Source organism: Carcharodon carcharias, chromosome 7, assembly GCF_017639515.1.
Source record: "Carcharodon carcharias isolate sCarCar2 chromosome 7, sCarCar2.pri, whole genome shotgun sequence".
Taxonomy (NCBI): Eukaryota; Metazoa; Chordata; class Chondrichthyes; order Lamniformes; family Lamnidae; genus Carcharodon; species Carcharodon carcharias.
In genome coordinates this window covers 111,056,157-111,074,600 of record NC_054473.1, presented here as the reverse complement: position 1 = coordinate 111,074,600, position 18,444 = coordinate 111,056,157, and the positions used below count along the sequence as shown (strand labels likewise).

Genomic DNA, 18,444 nt, shown 5'->3' with positions numbered 1-18,444 from the left:
AATGATTTGAACTTAAATGTGGGAGGCATGATTGGAAAATTTGCAGATGACACAAAAAATTGGCCATGTAGTTGATAGTGAAAAGGATTGCTGTTGTCTTCAGAATGATATCAATGGTTTGGTTGAGCGGGCAGAAAAGTGGCAGATGGAATTCAATCCAGAGAAGTGTGAGATAATGCATTTGGGGAGGGCAAACACAGCTAGGGAATACACAATAAATGGGAGGATATTGGGAGGGGTAGAAGAAGTGAGATATCTTGGTGTGCATGTTCACAGGTCCCTGAAGGTGGCAGGACAGGTGGATTAGGTGGTAAAGAAAGCACATGGAATGTTTTCCTTTATTGGACAGGGTATAGAATACAGAAGCAGGAATGTAATGATGGAGTTGTATGAAATGCTGGTGAGGCCACAGCTGGAATTTTATGTACAGTTCTGGTCATCACATTACAGGAAGGACATAATTGCTCTGGAGAGATTACAGAGGAGATTGATAAGAATGTTGTCAGGGCTTGAAAATTGCCGCTATGAAGAAAGGTTGGACAGGCTGGGGTTGTTTTTCTTGGAACTGAGGAGGCTGACGGGTGACCTGATTGAGATGTACAAGGTTATGAGGGGCAGAGATAGAGTAAATAGGGATGCCTGGTTTCCCCTAGCAGAGAGGTCAATTACCAGGGAGCACAGATTTAAGGTGACTGGTAGAAGGATTAGAGGAGACAAGAGGAAAAACCTCTTCACCCAAAGGGTGGTGGGTGTTTGGAATTCACTGCCTGGTTTGGTGGTGGAGGCAGAAACCTTCAACTCATTTAAAAGGCACCTGGATCTCACCTAAAGTGCTGTAACCTGCAAGGCTACAGACCAGTTGCTGGAAGGTGGGATTAAAATGGGCAGCTAAATTTTTTTTAATTTTATTTTTCGGCTGGTGCAGGCACAGTAGGCTGAATGGCCTCTTTCTGTGTTTTAGATTTTCTGTGGTTCTATGGGTTTCCCCCTTCAGAACCAGTAAAAGAACTTTGGTTATATCTACAGCTTAAATCAGAAGACCTGTATAGTTAATCATTTTCATATGTTGTAGGGCTATAATCAGGGCTATCCATGTGTTTCTTGTAATAGTTGAATCTGTTCATGTCTCAACTTCGATGAAGGACCTTTTGTTAACCTGCAGTTTGTGCTGAAATAAAACCCAGCTTGGAATGTGATGGTGAAGTACTATATTGAGAAAATGTTTTAACTGCAGGAGCCTAATGTCTGTCATCAAAAACTGCTCAAAACAAACTCAGGTGCTTTACCACTGGCTCGTTTGGCAAAGGGAATGTGTAACTGGACTACTGAGACCAACAGGAACCTTGTTCTATCCCCAGCCTGTCCTGATCTCAGCAGACTTTGCAGCCAGGCACCCTGGAACTATACTCTAGCATGAGCTGCTGTGCTCTGAAAAGGAAGAGTGAATAGATGAATGCTTTCTCCAAAGTCCTGTCTGTCCACATATCAGATAACAGATGAATGCTACTTAAATGCTTGATACAACTTGTACTCTTATATAACCACTCCAAGAATATTAGTCTGATGCATTCTTAGTCATGGTTAGAGGTCTGTAATGCTTTGTTTCCCTTCTCCCTCTTCCCCTAAAGAATTGGGCCAAGATGATACTGGAGCTGTGAAGCAATGTTGGAATATATTTCACTGTTTTCTTCTGTTGTTTCTTAAGGGAAACATTGATTTGTGATTCCAGGTGATATTGAAAGACTTGGAGGTGCTGGCAGAAATTGCTTCCTCTCCAGCAGGGCAGACAGAAGGACAGGATTCGTCTGAGAGCATCAGCACCCAAAGTAGCCAATCGGAGCTACACATTCCTTTTTCTTCCTCGACACCATTGAGCTCTTCCAGTAAGTACCAAATTGGTCAGTATCTATAATGCTCCTAAACCATATAAAGTTAGCTCAGGAACCTGGGCACTTAGCTGCCCACTCAAGGTAAGGTGGCAAAGGGAATGTCTTTTAATGAAAATGTTGCACTAGTTGTATGAAACTTCATCCAGACATTTGTAATTTCAAGACCATTTATCCATCCAGTTTTCAAAAGGCAGCAACATAAATTTATATAGCACCTTTAATGTGGTAAAACATCCCAAGGTGCTTCACAGGAGAGCTATCAGGCAAACTGACAACAGCAAACTCAGCCCTGCAAAATCCTCCTTACTAACATCAGGGGGCTTGTGCCTAAACTGGGAGAGCTGCCTCACAGATTAGTCAAGTAACAGCATGACATAGTCATGCTCACAGAGTCATACCTTACAATTAATGTCCCTGACGCCACCATCACCATCTCTGGGTATGTCCTGTTCTCACTGGCAGGATAGACCCAGCAGAGGTGGTGGCACAGTGGTATATAGTTGGGAGGGAGTTGCTCTGGGAGTACTCAACATCGACACTGGACTCCATGAAGTCTCATGGCATCAGGTCAAACATGGGCAAGTAAACCTCCTGCTGATTACCACATACTGCCTCCCCATAGCTGATGAATCAGCACTCCTCCATGTTGAACACTGCTTGGAGGAAACGCTGAGGGTGGCAAGGGCACAGAATGTATTCTGGGTGCGGGACTGCAAGGTCAATCATTGAGTGGTTGGTAGCACCACCACAGACCAAGCTGGCCGAGTCCTAAAGGACATAGCTGCTAGATTGGGTCTGCAGCAGGTGGTGAGGGAACCAACAAGAGGGAAAAACATACTTGACCTCATCCTCACCAACCTGCCTGCCGCAGATGCATTTGTCCATGACGGCATCGGTAGGAGCAACCACCGCACTCTTGTGGAGCCAAAAGCCGCGTCTTCACATTGAGGATACCCTTCATTGTGGTGTGTGGCACTACCACTGTGCTAAATGGGATAGATTTCAAATAGATCTAGCAACTAAAGAATGCGCAGCCATGAGGCATTGTGGACCATCAGCAGCATTTGATAGAGTGTGGCATCACCTCAGTTTCAGGACATCACTGCAGAACTTCCTCAGGGTAGTGTCATAGTCCCAACCATCTTCAGCTGCTTCATCAATGACCTGCCTTCCATCATAAGGTCAGAAGTGGAGATGTTTGCTGATTGTACAATGTTCACCATTTGCGACTCTTCAGATACTGAAGCAGTTAATGTATAAATGCAGCAAGTCCTGGACAATATCCAGGAGCAAGTAACATTTGTGCCACACAAGTGTTAGGCAATGACCATCTCCAACAAGAGAGAATCTAACCATCACCCCTTGACATTCAATGGCATTACCATCACTGAATCACCCACTATCAACATTCTGGGGGTTACCATTGACCAGAAACTGTACTGGACTAGCCATATAAATATTGTGGCTACAAGAGCAGGTCATATGCTAGGAATCCTGTGGCAAGTAACTCACCACCTGACTCCCCTAAACCTGTCCGCCATCGACAAGGCACAAATCATGAGTGTGATGGAATACTCTCCACTTGCCCGGATGAGTGCAGCTCCAACAACACTCAAGAAACTTGACACCATCCAGGACAAAGCAGCCCACTTGATTGGCACCCAATCGACAAACATTCAATCCCTCTACCACTGACGTACAATGGCAGCAGTGTGTACCATCTACAAGATGCACTATAGGAACTCACCAAGGCTCCTTAGACAGCACATTCCAAACCCACAACTGCTACCATCTAGAAGGATAAGGGCAGCAGGCACATTGGAACAACACTGCCTGGAACGTGCCCTCCACAAGCCAATCACCATCCTGACTTGGAAATGTATCATTGTTCCTTTACTGTCACTGGGTCAAAACCCTGGAACTCCTTCCCTAACAGCACTGTGGGTACACCTACACCACATTGACTGCAGTATTCAAGAAGGCAGCTCAGCTCCACCTTCTCAAGGGCAATTAGGGATGGTCAATAAATGCTGGCCTAGCCAGAGACACCCACATCCCATGAATGAATTTTTAAAAAATTGACACTGTTATGTAAGGCCATGTTAGAACAAGTGACCAGAGATACCACAGTATTTTCCTTTTATTTTAGTGACTAATTGGATTGTTCTTCCAAAGACCTGGCAAAGGTACAATAGACTGAATGGCCTCATCCTGTGCTGTTTGATTCTGTATGTATTAGCTATGGACTAGAATGTCCTAAAGAAGTGCAAAACCACAGATTTATCTGCCATCTTGCAAAGGAGGCTAATTGTGGTTCATATATTTCAGCATGCATGGGTATCTGACTTAGAATTTTAAAATATAGGTTGAGTCTATAGGAGGTATAGTCTTGAATATAAGGAATCACAGTAGAGTAAATGTGGAAGTTATATACCCCTTTAAGCTGCCAGTGATTGCTTGGAGTGGAAAGTCTTCATGCTGTCCATTAGATTGGTGGGCTCATCCCTGTGGCCATTTGGTCAGAAGGTGGCAGCAACTTCATCCCCCTATCCCAGCCATGTTGTCAGACAGCAGGGAGGCAGCAAACAGATGCCAGGCTTTTGCCAGGGTAAAGAGTCCCCTGCTCACAGCGTTGTATCTTCCCCATACAGTGGTTGACACTAGTAGTGTTGGAAGCAAGGAGAGAAGTCATTTGAATGCCCACTTGATAGGAAATGACATATGCCACAGCATTAAAAAAAGCAGGGCTGAAATTTGGACCTCTGACATCCATAATTCCCTCTTCACCGGAATAATACCAGGACTGTCAGAACTTGCTTATATTCCCTTGAGTCTGGAAGATTAAGGATGATCTAATTGAGATCAAGATGTTTATTTAGATGCTTATGATAATTAAAAGAATTAATAGAGTCAATGAAGAGAAACTATTTCATCTTGAGCAAGGGAGCAAAAGCTTAACATTCCGGGATGGTATCAGGAACCGCTTGTTTATGCAAAGGGGATTGGTATCCTGGTAAGGCTCAATAGAGCCTATTGAAAATTGCAATATTGAGATTGATAGATCTAGCTAGGTGAACGCATTAAGGGTTGCATAACCAAGGCAGGTAGATGGAATTAAGACACAGATCAGCTACGATCTCACTGAGTGATAGAACAGGATCAAGGGGCTGTATGGCCACCTCCTGTGCTCTTTTTGCTTTCTTGTTCTGTCTGAACACCTTAGGGCAGTTTCATTTTAAATTTAGAATTGATGTTTTGTCAGTTCTCTTTCCTTTATGATCACACTTGGCTTCAGGGAGATGATCCTGCAGCTCGCATTTAGCTTAGATACTTCACTCTCAATTGAGTGTAATTCACGCAGGCTTTATGGGTGATTTTTCTTGATATTTCATCCTGAACATCATGGCTCGGGGTGTTGCTAGCGAATGTGAAAATGGAAATAATACTTTAGGAATGGGCTCTTGGCACTTTTCACCTCGAGTCCACCAAATTGGTGCTTCCCCTGGCACAGTTCACGTCTGTACTTAAAGCACAGATTGAGTCAGGATTTATCCAGAGTGACTTGTTTTCCCAGGGGATTTTTAATGAGAATGTTTTTGCTGTGCTGTTTCCACTTCAGTTAGGATTTTTCTTTCCTCTTTATGTTTCTGTGTTGACTAAACCACTGAGGCACCCCTTTTGTTAGCAGCAAGCAGTTTAAAATGACATTGCGTGCATTGAGAGTAAGCTGGCAGCACTGGCCAGAGTCCGTGTCTGGGCAAAATGTGGTTAAACTTCTTTTCCTGCCCCTTCTGATTTTTCTCCTTTGCTCTTCTGAAGGTGTTCCCATACAACCACAGAGTTATCAACATCCCTTTGGTACATTGTCTGAGTGGGTGTTTTCCATGGACTGTTCGCAACCCCTCTTACTTGACCCAGAGTTGACCTGACCAGTGTTCCCTCTAATCCTTTTTGTACTGCACGGCTGGTTTGCAGGCCCTTCCAATTTTTTTGTGTGGTGCAGTAACTTAAAGGGCAGTCATGTGTGCTGTGCATGGGAACTTAAGGTTGCTCTGCAGCTTAGAGAGAACATTGATTTAGACCCCCATATCCTCACCTACATAATATTGCTTGCCGTTGCCCCTGCCCCATCTCAGCTAATCTGCTGCTAAAAGCTTCGTCAAAGCTTTTGTTACCTCTAAATTTGACTATTCCAATGCTCTTTTGGCCAGCCTCTCATCTTAAACCTCCATAAATGTGAACTCATCCAAAAATCTGCTGCCTTTTTCCTAATTCACACTTGTGGCCTATTCACCCATCACCCCTGAGATTGCTGACCAAGATTAGCTCTCTGTCCAGCAACACTTGATTTGAAAATTTTCAGTGTTCGTGTTCAAATTACTCCCTGCTCTTGCCCTCCCTATCTTCCTAACCTCCTCCAGCCCTGAAATCCTCCGAGATCTCTGAGTTCTCCCAGCTCTGGCTTTATGTGCATTCCTCACTCCCTTCAACCCACCATTGGTGGCCAGCATTCAACTGTCTAGGCCTAATCTCTGAAATTCTCTCTTTTAACCCTTCCACGCTCATTTAAAAACTACCTCTTGGCCAAGCCTTTTATCACCTGCCCTAATTTCTTTGGCTTGGTATCATTTTTTGCCTAACTATAATCCTGTGAAATGCCCTGGGCTGTTTTACTGCATTAAAGGCACTCTATAAATGCAAATGTATCCCATCCCACAACAATCTCTGCCCACCTCTCATCCTCATCATCACTCTGCTGATTTATTTTTGTATTTTTGAGAACTTTGCTGTTATCGATTGTAGCACTGGTACAGCCATGCGAGCTGACGTCAGTTAACTCAGTACAGTCCAAAGTCAAATCAGAGACCTCCCTGGACTGTATGGTCGTGTATTGTACCATTGTGCATATTTAATCACTGAGCAATCACAGGAGCTCATGTTTTTTTGAAGAATAGCTTTTGGATTAGGAAGGAATGTGTAGATCTTGTTTATGAAATGAAGAATTTAGCCTGATAAAGTTGATTCAATAACTGGAACAAACAGAAGAATTAGTTACTCTCGCCATGTCCTAAAAAAGTGTACTAGATCTGAGGGAAGCACATTTGGGGAAGATATCCTGCCTTGGATTTACACTTTTTATTCTTGTCCCTGTTTACGATGTATGAGGGCTCTTGGCATGAGGTAGTGGGTTGTCAATCAGAGGCTGCTTTTACAGATGTATCCCCATTGAGTAAGGAAGTCACCTTAAGCGAGCTCTAACCAATTGATAAATAGGAGGTAGCCTTGTTGGGGAGGTCAACAGTAGTCCTTTGTGAATGATTGTCTCTCCTTGTTGGAATGGTTGGCTTCAGATCAATAAAGGAAAATTGGGCACACTTATCCCAAGGTGGCTTTTATTTAAATGTTGGTCATAGGAAACTGCTGACTATTTTTTTGGAGTATAGTTATTTTTTTGCTGAACTTTTCCTTTCATGTTCCTCCAATGTTGCCAGTAAGCTGTCCAATGTAAAACAGAATTACCTGAAAAAACTCAGCAGGTCTGGCAGCATCGGCAGAGAAGAAAAGAGTTGACGTTTCGAGTCCTCATGACTCTTCGACAGAACTGATTGAATGTTAGAAGAGGGGTGAAATATATGCTGGTTTAAGGTTGGGGAGGGGAAGAGAGGTTGGGGGGGTGGTGGTGGTGTGGTTGTAGGGACAAGCAAGCAGTGATAGGAGCAGATAATCAAAAGATGTCACAATCAATGGAACAAAGTGTTGAAGGTTGTGATATTATCTAAACGAATGTGCTAATTAAGAATAGATGGCAGGGCACTCAAGGTACAGCTCTAGTGGGGGTGGGGTGGAAAGACTAGCCCGGCATACAAGATTTAAAAATAATGGAAATAGGTGGGAAAAGAAAAATCTATATAAATTATTGGAAAAAACAAAGGAAAGGGGAAGAAATGGTTAGGGGGTGGGGATGGAGAAGGGAGTTCAAGATCTAAAGTTGTTGAATTCAATATTCAGTCCAGAAGGCTGTAAAGTGATAGTCGGAAGATGAGGTGCTGTTCCTCCAGTTTGCGTTGGGCTTCACTGGAACAATGCAGCAAGCCAAGGACAGACATGTGGGCAAGAGAGCAGGGTGGAGTGTTGAAATGGCAAACGACGGGGTGGTTTGGGTCTTTCTTGCGGACAGACCGCAGGTGTTCCGCAAAGCGGTCGCCCAGTTTACGTTTGGTCTGTCCAATGTAGAGGAGACCGCATTGGGAGCAATGAATGCAGTAGACTAAGTTGGGGAAATGCAAGTGAAATGCTGCTTCACTTGAAAGGAGTGTTTGGGCCCTTGGACGGTGAGGAGAGAGGAAGTGAAGGGGCAGGTGTTAGATCTTTTGCGTGGGCATGGGGAGGTGCCATAGGTAGGGGTTGAGGAGTAGGGGGTGATGGAGGAGTGGTCCAGGGTGTCCCAGAGGGAACGATTCCTACGGAATGCCGCCGGGGGGGTGAAGGGAAGATGTGTTTGGTGGTGGCATCATGCTGGAGTTGGCGGAAATAGCAGAGGATGATCCTTTGAATGCGGAGGCTGGTGGTGTGATAAGTGAGGACAAGGGGGACCCTATCATGTTTCTGGGAGGGAGGAGAAGGCGTGAGGGCGGATGCGCGGGAGGTGGGCCAGACACGGTTGAGGGCCCTGTCAATGACCGTGGGTGGAAAACCTCGGTTAAGGAAGAAGGAGGACGTGTCAGAGGAACTGTTTTTGAAGGTAGCATCATCAGAACAGATGCGACAGAAGCGAAGGAACTGAGAGAATGGGATGGAGTCCTTACAGGAAGCGGGGTATGAGGAGCTGTAGTCGAGGTAGCTGTGGGAGTTGGTAGGCTTGTAATGGATATTGGTGGACAGTCTATCGCCAGAAATTGAGACAGGTCAAGGAAGGGAAGGGAAGTGTCAGAGATGGACCATGTGAAAATGATGGAGGGCTGGAGATTGGAAGCAAAATTAATAAATTTTTCCAAGTCCCGACGAGAGCATAAAGCAGCACCGAAGTAATCATCGATGTACTGGAGAAAGAGTTGTAAGAGGGGGAAGTCAGCTATCCAGTGTGCTGTTACTCCTCCGAGTCCTTGCTGCGGTGAGATCAAGTTGCCTCATGCACTCCTACCCAACTAAATTTTTTCCACTACTTCAAAGGATCAATACCTTTCCCCCTATGGTATTTTATAACCCAAGTTTGGCATCATTCAATTACTGCTTTCTGATGTACCTCTGCTTTTCCTCCCCTTCAACCTTGGTGTCTTACACCATTGGCCTGAACCCCTCACCCCACGCTTCTCAGTAATTAAATAAAAATGTAGCCCACTGTTTGAGGGGCCAAGCGTAATGAAGCTCATGGGTTAGCAAATAATTGTTTATCCACATGATTTATGCTTTCTCTTTCTCAATGGTTCTTGATCATTTGTCCGCATGTTTAAATTGCGGGCCCAGTGACTTGATGGTGGATTTAGTATTACTGGCATGTAAAATCATAGAATGGTTACAGCACAGAGGGCAGCCATTTGGCTCATTATATCTGTGACGGCTCTCTGCAAGAACCACTCAACTAGTCCCACTCTCCTGCCTTTTTTCCTTCAGATAATTATCCAATTTTCTTTCGAAAGCCAGAATTGAATCTGCCTCCAACATGGTCCCCAGGCAATCCATTCCAGATCCTAATCACTCGCTGTGTTAAAAAAGGTTTTCCCCTTGTTGTCGTTGCTTCCTTTGCCAATCACCTTAAATCAGTGCCCTCTGGTTCTTTACTCTTTTGCCGATGGGATCAGTTTCTCCCTATCTACTCTGTGCAGCCCCCTTGGGATTTTGAGCACCTTTATCAAAACCCAGATGCATCTGATCTGATCCTGCTGACTTATAAGCTTTAAATACAGCCAACCTTTCTAATATCTCTTTATCAATTTTTAGCTCATCCACTGTCTCAGCTACCTACTCTTTCACAATGACTTTGACAGCATCTTGTTCCTTAGTAATGACAAAAATGAAGCCCCCATTTAGCACCTCAGACATTTCCTTGGCCTCCTTACATACATGCCCTTTTTGGTCACTTATCAACCCTATACCAACCACCCTCTGACGATTTACATTGCTAAAGAAGACTTTTAGATTGCCTTTTATTTTGGCATCCAGTCTCCTCTTATACTTTCTCTTTGCTTCTCTTATTTTTTCCCTTCCCTCTGATCTTTCTACATTCAGCCTGAGTCTCATTTGTATGATCAACCTGCCATCTGTCATACACACCTTTTTTTCTGCTTCATCTTACCCTCTAGTTCTCTAGGTACTCACTTCTGTTTGTTCAAACAGCATAGAACAAATATGAGTGCTGGAGTAGGATTCTGTTTATCTGCTGAAGTAGAGCAGATAGCTCTTAATGTGGGGAAAGGATCATTCCCTCTTCATTGCCATGGAAACTGAAGAGATACTCTGACTGTAAATGCATACAGCAACCATTCTGCCTGAAAAGAACATTTCATTGCATTACTGCTAAGAACTTCCAGATTTCCTCCTTTTGTGTTCCTTGCATAGTTCCATGAACACGGGCACTTATTGACACTAGATTGAGATATTTTGTGATCAAAGCTGTTTAGTTTTAAGCTTGCTTCATATACCATGACGAAAAATTTTACATTTCAGAATTTATGTTGAGGATATATTTTAAGAAAATGTTTATTTAGTTCATTTTTATGACAGTTGGGATTTTAACCTGGTAATTAAATGAAAGTATATTTGTGTAGCACCTTTCATGATCTCAAGATGTCTTAAAGCACTTTACAGGCCATTAAATACTTTTAAAGTGTCGCGGCTATTGTAATGTAGGAAACGCAGTAGTCAAATTATGTATTGCAAGCTCCCACAAATGGGAATATGATAGTGATCAGAAAATCTCTTCTTAGGTATTGTTGAGGGATTAGTATTGGCCAGGACAGCAAGAAAAAAACTCCTTTGTTCTTAAAAGTAGTGCTGTGCAATCTTTTACATCCAACGAAGAGAGTGGTCAGCGCCTCGGTTTAATGTCTCATCGAAAGACAGAACTTCGCTCGGAGTGCCTAAGATTTTGTCGAGTCTCGAATGAAACTTGAACCGGAACCTGCTGACTCAGGTGAGAGTGCTGCTCATGAGGTACAGCTGACCATATCGAATATTGAGAAATTTACTGAGTACAGTAGCATAGTGGTTCTATTAATGGAACAAGAATCTAGAGGCTTAGACAAATGATCAAGAGACATGAGTTCAAATCCCATCATGGCAGCCAGGGAATGTAAATTCAGTTAATTAAATAAAAAGCTAGCATCAATAATGACAATCATAAAACTACACGATTGTCATAAAAACCCATCTGGTTCATGTAGGCTCTTTAGGAAAGGAGATCTACCATCCTTGCCTGGTTTGGCCTACATGTGAGTCCAGACCCACAGCAATGTGATTGACTCTTAACTGCCCTCTGAAATGGCCTGGCAAACCACCAAATTGTATCAAACTGCTACAGGAAAGTATAAGAAGAGAAAAAGGGCAGACCACCCAATATCGATCTTAGGCGCAGGATAAATCCAACCCCATTGACAGTGCAAAGTTGTCCTCACTAACATCTGGGAACTTGTGCCAAAATTGGGAGAGTTGTCCCACAGACTATTCAAGCAACAGCGTGATAGATCCATACTGTCAGAATCATACTTTGCAGCCAATGCCCTTAACTCCTCCAGCACCATCCTGTGTATGCCCTGTCCCACCAGACCCTTCAGATTTGGCAGCACAGTGGTATAGAGTCAGGAGTGAGTTTCCCTGAGTGTTCTCAACTCCAAGCCGCATGAAGTCTCGTGGCATCAGGTAAAACATGGGCAAGAAAGCCAGCTACCACCCTCCCTCAGTTGATGGATCAGTATTCCTTCAAGTTGGAACAATACTTGGTAGAAGCGCTGAGGGTAGCAGGCACAAAACATATTCTGGACCTATATGCCCATTTACTGACGAGCTGGCCAAGTCCTGAAGGACCTAGCTGCCAGCCTGTGGTTGTGCAGGAGTTGAGAGAACTAACATGAAGATTAAAACATAATTGACCTTGTCCTCACCAACCTACCTGGTGCAGATACAAACAAAAAACTGCAGATGCTGGAAATCCAAAACAAAAAACTCAGCAGGTCTGGCAGCATCGGCGGAGAAGAAAAGAATTGACGTTTCGAGTCCTCATGACCCTTCAACAGAACTGACTGAATATTAGGAAAGGGGTGAGATATAAGCTGGTTTGGTGGGGGGGGAAGGAGAGAAGTGGGGGTGAGAGTTTGTGATTGTAGGGACAAGCAAGCAGTGATAGGAGCGGATAATCAGAAGATGTCACAGACAAAGGAACGAAGAAGTGTTGGAGGTGGTGATATTATCTAAACGAATGTGCTAATTAAGAATGGATGGCAGGGCACTCAAGGTACAGCTCTTGTGGGGGTGGGGTGGAAAGAGTAGCAGGGCATACAAGATTTAAAAATAATGGAAATAGGTGGGAAAAGAAAAATCTATGTAAATTATTGGAAAAAAACAAAAGGAAGGGGGAAGAAATGGAAAGGGGGTGGGGATGGAGGAGGGAGTTCAAGATCTAAAGTTGTTGAATTCAATATTCAGTCCAGAAGGCTGTAAAGTGCCTAGTCGGAAGATGAGGTGCTGTTCCTCCAGTTTGTGTTGGGCTTCACTGGAACAATGCAGCAAGCCAAGGACAGACATGTGGGCAAGAGAGCAGGGTGGAGTGTTAAAATGGCAAGCGACAGGGAGGTTTGGGTCTTTCTTGTGGACCGACCGCAGGTGTTCTGCAAAGCGGTCACCCAGTTTACGTTTGGTCTCTCCAATGTAGAGGAGACCACATCGGGAGCAACGAATGCAGTAGACTAAGATGGGGGAAATTCAAGTGAAATGCTGCTTCACTTGAAAGGAGTGTTTGGGCCCTTGGACGGTGAGGAGAGAGGAAGTGAAGAGGCAAGTGTTGCATCTTTTGCGTGGGCATGGGGAGGTGCCGCCAGGGGAGGTGAAGGGAAGATGTGTTTGGTGGTGGCATCATGCTGGAGTGGGCAGAAATGGCAGAGGATGATCCTTTGAATGCAGAGGCTGGTGGGGTGATAAGTGAGGGCAAGGGGGACCCTATCATGTTTCTGGGAGGGAGGAGAAGGCGTGAGGGCGGATGCGCAGGAGATGGGCCGGACACGGTTGAGGGCCCTGTCAACAACCGTGGGTGGAAAACCTCGGTTAAGGAAGAAGGAGGACATGTCAGAGGAACTGTTTTTGAAAGTAGCATCATCAGAACAGATGCGACGGAGGTGAAGGAACTGAGAGAATGGGATGGAGTCCTTACAGGAAGCGGGGTGTGACGAGCTGTAGTCGAGGTAGCTGTGGGAGTTGGTAGGCTTGTAATGGATATTGGTGGACAGTCTATCACCAGAAATTGACTCAGAGAGGTCAAGGAAGGGAAATGTCAGAGATGGACCATGTGAAAATGATGGAGGGGTAGAGATTGGAAGCAAAATTAATAAATTTTTCCAAGTCCCGATGAGAGCATAAAGCAGCACCGAAGTAATCATCGATGTACCGGAGAAAGAGTTGTGGAAGGGGACCGGAGTAGGACTGATAAAAGGAATGTTCCACATACCCCATAAAGAGACAGGCATAGCTGGGGCCCATGCGGGTACCCATAGCCACACCTTGGAGAAATTGTTCAGTGTGAGAACAAGTTCAGCCAGACGGAGGAGAGTAGTGGTGGATGGGGATTGTTCGGGCCTCTGTTCGAGGAAGAAGCTAAGGGCCCTCAGACCATACTGGTGGGGGATGGAGGTGTAGAGGGATTGGACGTCCATGGTGAAGAGGAAGCGGTTGGGGCCAGGGAATTGGAAATTTGTGATGTGACGTAAGATGTCAGATGAATCACGGATGTAGGTGGGAAGGGACTGGACAAGGGGAGAGAGAAGGGAGTCAAGATAACGAGAACTGAGTTCCGTGGGGCAGGAACAGGCTGACACGATCGGTCTACCGGGACAGTTCTGTTTGTGGATTTTGGGTAGGAGGTAGAAGCGGGCCTTCCGAGGTTGGGCGACTACAGGTTGGAAGCTGTGGAAGGAAGATCTCTAGAGGAGATGAGATCAGTGACAGTCCTGGAAACAATGGCTTGATGTTCAGTGGTGGGGTCATGGTCCAGGGAGAGGCAGGAGGAAGTGTCTGCGAGTTGACGCTAAGTCTCCGCGAGGTAGAGGTCAGTGCGCCAGACAACAGCACCAACCTTGTCAGTGGGTTTGATGACAATATTGGGGTTGGACCTGAGAGAACGGAGTGCAGTAAGATAGACAGATTAGAATGGATGGGAGGAGCAGAAAAATTGAATTTGTTCTCACACAGAACAATTTCTCCTTTAACTCCTCCCATTTCCTCCAAATAAAAGGTGTGGCTATGGGTACCCGCATGGGCCCCAGCTATGCCTGTCTCTTTATGGGGTAAGTGGAACACTCCTTGTTCCAGTCCTACTCCGGCCCCCTCCCACAACTCTTTCTCCGGTACATCGATGATTACTTCGGTGCTGCTTCATGCTCTCGTCGGGACTTGGAAAAATGTATTAATTTTGCTTCCAATCTCTACCCCTCCACCATTTTCACATGGTCCATCTCTGACACTTCCCTTCCCTTCCTTGACCTCTCTGTCTCAATTTCTGGCAATAGACTGTCCACCAATATCCATTACAAGCCTACCGACTCCCACAGCTACCTTGACTACAGCTCCTCACACCCCGCTTCCTGTAAGGACTCCATCCCATTCTCTCAGTTCCTTCGCCTCCGTCGCATCTGTTCTGATGATGCTACCTTCAAAAACAGTTCCTCTGACATGTCCTCCTTCTTCCTTAACCGAGGTTTTCCACCCACAGTCATTGACAGGGCCCTCAACTGTGTCCAGCCCATCTCCCGTGCATCCGCCCTCACGCCTTCTCCTCCCTCCCAGAAACATGATAGGGTCCCCCTTGTCCTCACCTATCACACCACCAGCCTCTGCATTCAAAGGATCATCCTCCGCCATTTCCGCCAACTCCAGCATGATGCCACCACCAAACACATATTCCCTTCACCCCCCCGGCGGCATTCCGTAGGGATCGTTCCCTCTGGGACACCCTGGTCCACTCCTCCATCACCCCCGACTCCTCAACCCCTACCTATGGCACTACCCCATGCCCACGCAAAAGATGCAACACCTGCCCCTTCGCTTCCTCTCTTCTCACCATCCAAGGGCCCAAACACTCCTTTCAAGTGAAGCAGCATTTCACTTGAATTTCCCCCAACTTAGTCTACTGCATTCGTTGCTCCCAATGCAGTCTCCTCTACATTGGAGATTCCAAACGTAAACTGGGCGACTGCTTTGCAGAACACCTGCAGTCTGTCCGCAAGAAAGACCCAAACCTCCCTGTCACTTGCCATTTTAACACTCCACCCTGCTCTCTTGCCCACATGTCTGTCCTTGGCTTGCTGCATTGTTCCAGTGAAGCCCAACACAAACTGGAGGAACAGCACCTCATCTTCCGACTAGGCACTTTACAGCCTTCTGGACTGAATATTGAATTCAACAACTTTAGATCTTGAACTCCCTCCTCCATCCCCACCCCCTTTCCATTTCTTCCCCCTTCCTTTTGTTTTTTTCCAATAATTTACATAGATTTTTCTTTTCCCACCTATTTCCATTATTTTTAAATCTTGTATGCCCTGCTACTCTTTCCACCCCACCCCCACAAGAGCTGTACCTTGAGTGTCCTGCCATCCATTCTTAATTAGCACACTCGTTTAGATAATATCACCACCTCCAACACTTCTTTGTTCCTTTGTCTGTGACATCTTTTGATTATCCGCTCCTATCACTGCTTGCTTGTCCCCACCCCACCACCCCACCATTTCTCTCCACCCCCCCCCTCCCCCACCCACCTTAAACCAGCTTATATTTCACCCCTTTCCTAATATTCAATCAGTTCTGTTGAAGGGTCATGAGGACTCGAAACGTCAACTCTTTTCTTCTCCGCCGATGTTGCCAGACCTGCTGAGTTTTTCCAGGTAATTCTGTTTTTGTTCTGGTGCAGATACAGTTGTCTATGATAGTATTCATTGGCGTGACTACTGCACAGTCTTTGTGGAGGCAAATTCCCCCCTTCAAACTGAGGATGTCCTCCATTGTGTTGCTTGGCATTACCACCAGATTAAATGGGATAGAGTCATCCATTAGTTGCATCCATTAGCAGCAGCAGAATTATACTTGTTCAACCACAATCTGTAATCTCGTGGACCAGAATATCCTTCATCATACCATTATCATCAAGCCACAGGAGAATGTAGAAAAACACGCCAGGGATAGCACAAGGCATACCTAATAATGAGGTGCCAACTTGGAGGAGCTATAACATGGTGCTGCTTGTATGCTAAACTGTGGAAGCAGTACGCTGTAGCCAGATTAAGCAATCCTACAGCCAACAGATCAGACCAAATCTGTGCAGTTCTGCTACACCCAGTTGCGAATGGTAGCCAATTAAACAGCTAACTGGAGGAGGAAGCTTCATGAACATGCCCATCCTCAGTGATAGTGGAGCTCAGCACTTGAGTGCAAAAGACAAAATTGAAGCATTTGCAGCAATCTTCAGCCAAAGTGCCAACTGAGTGATCGATTTCTGCCTCCTCCACCAGCCAGAAGCCAGTCCAGCCAATTTAATTCACTCCATTTGGCATCAAGAAATGGCAGGGGAACAACGGACACAGCATAGTCAATGGGCTGCAACAACATCCCAGCTAAAGACTTGTGCTCCAGAACTTGCCTCTAGCCAAACTGTTCCAGTACAGATACAACACTAGCATTCACCCAACAAAGTGGAATTTTTAAATACTTGTTCTTGGGGTATGAGTATCGTCAGCACAAACAGTTACCCTTTCTTAATTGCTCTTCAGGAGATGATAGTGAATTGCCTTCTTGAACCGCTGCAGTCTATGTGGTGTAGCAGATGGCTTGATTGGCACCCCATCTAGCATCTGGTAAACCCAGTTAATCAGTGAGCTGTGTAGACCAAAAAGCCCAAAACCTATTCCACTCTGTGTTAACTTAACATAGCTCAGCCAAGGCAGAAACACTGATGCAATACTGCAGATGCTGGAAATCTGAAATAAACAACAAAATTGCTGGAAATACTCCACAGATGCTGCCCGACCTGCTGGGAGAGAAGTAGAGTTAACATTTCAGGGCAATGACCTTTTGTCCAAACTATATGAAGAGAAATTGTGTCAGGAAAAGATAGGGTGGGGAAGGGAAGAACAAAAGGGAAGGCTTGTGGTAGGGTGGAAGGCAGGCAAAATTAAATGGCAAAAGAAGTGTTGGTGCAAGGCAAAAGTGGGTGAGGGATAAGAAAAGAAATGAGGGATGGCTCGAGAGGAGTTGTAATTTTTTTAAAAATTAATCATTCACAGAATGTAGGTATTGCTGGCAAGGCCATCATTTATTAGCCACCCTAATTGACCTTGAGATGGTGGTGATCTGCTTTGTAAATAAAACTGAGTGAGCTGCTCGACTGTTGCAGAGGGCAGCTAAGAGTCAACCACGTTGCTGAGAGTCTAGAGTTGCACATAGACCAGACATGGGAAGGACAGCAGATTTCCTTCCCAAGAGGACATTGATGAACCAGATGGGTTTTTACAACAGTCCAACAGTTTCATGGTCACCATTATTGATACTAGCTTTTGATCCCCGATTTGTTTAATTATAATTAAGGACAGCAGCAGAACCATTGCCAGCACCTGTTGTCCAAAAGCATGGGATTGATGATTGGGATCTGAAGTTATTGAAATCAGTGTTAATCACAATGGGCTGTAAACTGTCTTATTGAATAATGAGGTGCAGTTTCTCGCGGTTCTACTGAGCTTCTTGGAAAAGGTGTAGGGGACTAAGGACAGAAAGGTCAGAATGGGAATGAGGCAGAGAATCAAAATGGCAAACAAATGGAAGCTCGAGATTACACTAGCGGACTGAACAGAGGCGTTCAGCTATGGAATTATTAAATACGGATTTGGCCTCACCTTAGTAAAGGAAGCCGCATCATGAGCGCATGCAATATACTAAATTAAATGAAACACAGGTAACTATATCGCTGTTCCTTCACCATCACTGGGTCAAAAACCTGGAACTCCCTTCCTAACAGCACTGTGGATGTACCTACACCACATGGACTGCAGCATTCAAGAAGCTGGCTCACCAGCCTTCTCGAGGGCAATTAGGGATGGGTATCAAATGCTGGCTATTTGCTGCTCCTCATCGGTGAGTCTTTGGAATCATCATCTGGGATCTTCTACTTAACCCAAGGATTCCTGCACAAGTACGCAGGTGTTGTGTGGGCAAAGAATCTGTCCAGCAGGAATGGAAGAACATACTGATGCACAATGTGTAAAGAATGTTTACAAATATCTTCAGGCAAGATATCAGGTGCCCAAAGAACCTCACTACAACAGTAATTGCACCTTCAAGGAAGAGAATTTGAAGTGGTGAAAATAAG

The 18,444-nt window shown here is 45.1% G+C and overlaps 1 protein-coding gene across 7 annotated transcripts in view; it reads left to right on the top strand.

The window, feature by feature from the left end:
* Positions 1–18,444, top strand: part of vac14 (vac14 homolog (S. cerevisiae)) — a 449,264-nt gene that overhangs the window by 235,362 nt on the left and 195,458 nt on the right. For all 7 annotated transcript variants that reach the window (XM_041191735.1, XM_041191734.1, XM_041191731.1 and 4 more), the window contains exon 14: positions 1,730–1,883. In XM_041191735.1, coding sequence (XP_041047669.1) covers positions 1,730–1,883 — 154 coding nt within the window. The remainder of the gene's footprint in view (positions 1–1,729; positions 1,884–18,444) is intronic.